General features: G+C 43.8%; 1 protein-coding gene across 1 annotated transcript; it reads right to left on the minus strand.

The window, feature by feature from the left end:
• Positions 1-286: 286 nt before the first annotated feature.
• On the minus strand, positions 287-795 carry LOC107735481 (lysyl oxidase homolog 3-like). Its single transcript, XM_016547146.1, has 2 exons — positions 646-795; positions 287-534 (listed from the first exon to the last, which is right to left on the minus strand). Exons 1-2 carry the CDS (start codon positions 653-655, stop codon positions 287-289), a joined length of 258 nt encoding a protein of 85 aa, XP_016402632.1. The 5' UTR covers positions 656-795.
• Between the last annotated feature and the right edge of the window lie 20 nt (positions 796-815).

The following is an 815-nucleotide window of genomic DNA, read 5'->3' on the forward strand; positions in this document are numbered from 1 at the left end:
GCTGTGAGAACTTGATTTTACCATGCATTGCATCACCTATTTGAATAAAAACATGCTCGTTTTAAGTGACTTTACAGATTTTGGTGTTGCAATGCTTTAGTTAGGATCAGCCTTGAAAAGCATTGTTAGTTTTCATAGCTGAGCAAGGAAAAACTTTTGCACAATGCACAAAAATGCACATAAGCGTTATGTTAGCTGCATAGGAAGGCACTTTGATGAGAGCCTTAAAGGTTTTCTGTGTGTTGACTCGTACATCAGAGACAATTCTGGTTAAGTATATTAATTGTTAAATGTTGAATAAAAGCCGATTTGAGGCAGTTTTTTCTCCAAACACATTATAGTTTACTTTAGCAGTGGAATCATCATGTATGTGTCTGACCGATTTCTCAAAGCCCATGTAGGGGATGTTGCAGATGACGGAGGCGTCCTCCATGTGTTTGCAGTCTTCAGCAGTGATGCTCTTATGAGGACAGTCCCACAGGCTCTTCTCATCACCACGACACTGAACTTCATTCATGTAGATGGGACCCATACCTATGGACAAGAGATCATAACAGTTTTTGAATGGGGAGCATATCTGTATGGATCATGGATCAACTATGATTGGCTGAAGACCTACTATCTATTAGTTATATGGAAGCCCACCTTGGCCCATTCGTGCTCCGGTCAGAGCCTCTTTAGCAGTGCCAAAGCCCAGCTCTCTACACACCACACTGGAGGACTGCAGGTTCCAGTGGTCGTCACACACCGTACCCCACTCACTCCCCTTTAGGACCTCCACACGACCCTCACCTGTCTTTGCCCCGCCCTTCAGA

The sequence above is a fragment of the Sinocyclocheilus rhinocerous genome, unplaced genomic scaffold (genome assembly GCF_001515625.1).
Source record: "Sinocyclocheilus rhinocerous isolate Xijiao unplaced genomic scaffold, SAMN03320098_v1.1 C36090536, whole genome shotgun sequence".
Lineage (NCBI taxonomy): Eukaryota > Metazoa > Chordata > Actinopteri > Cypriniformes > Cyprinidae > Sinocyclocheilus > Sinocyclocheilus rhinocerous.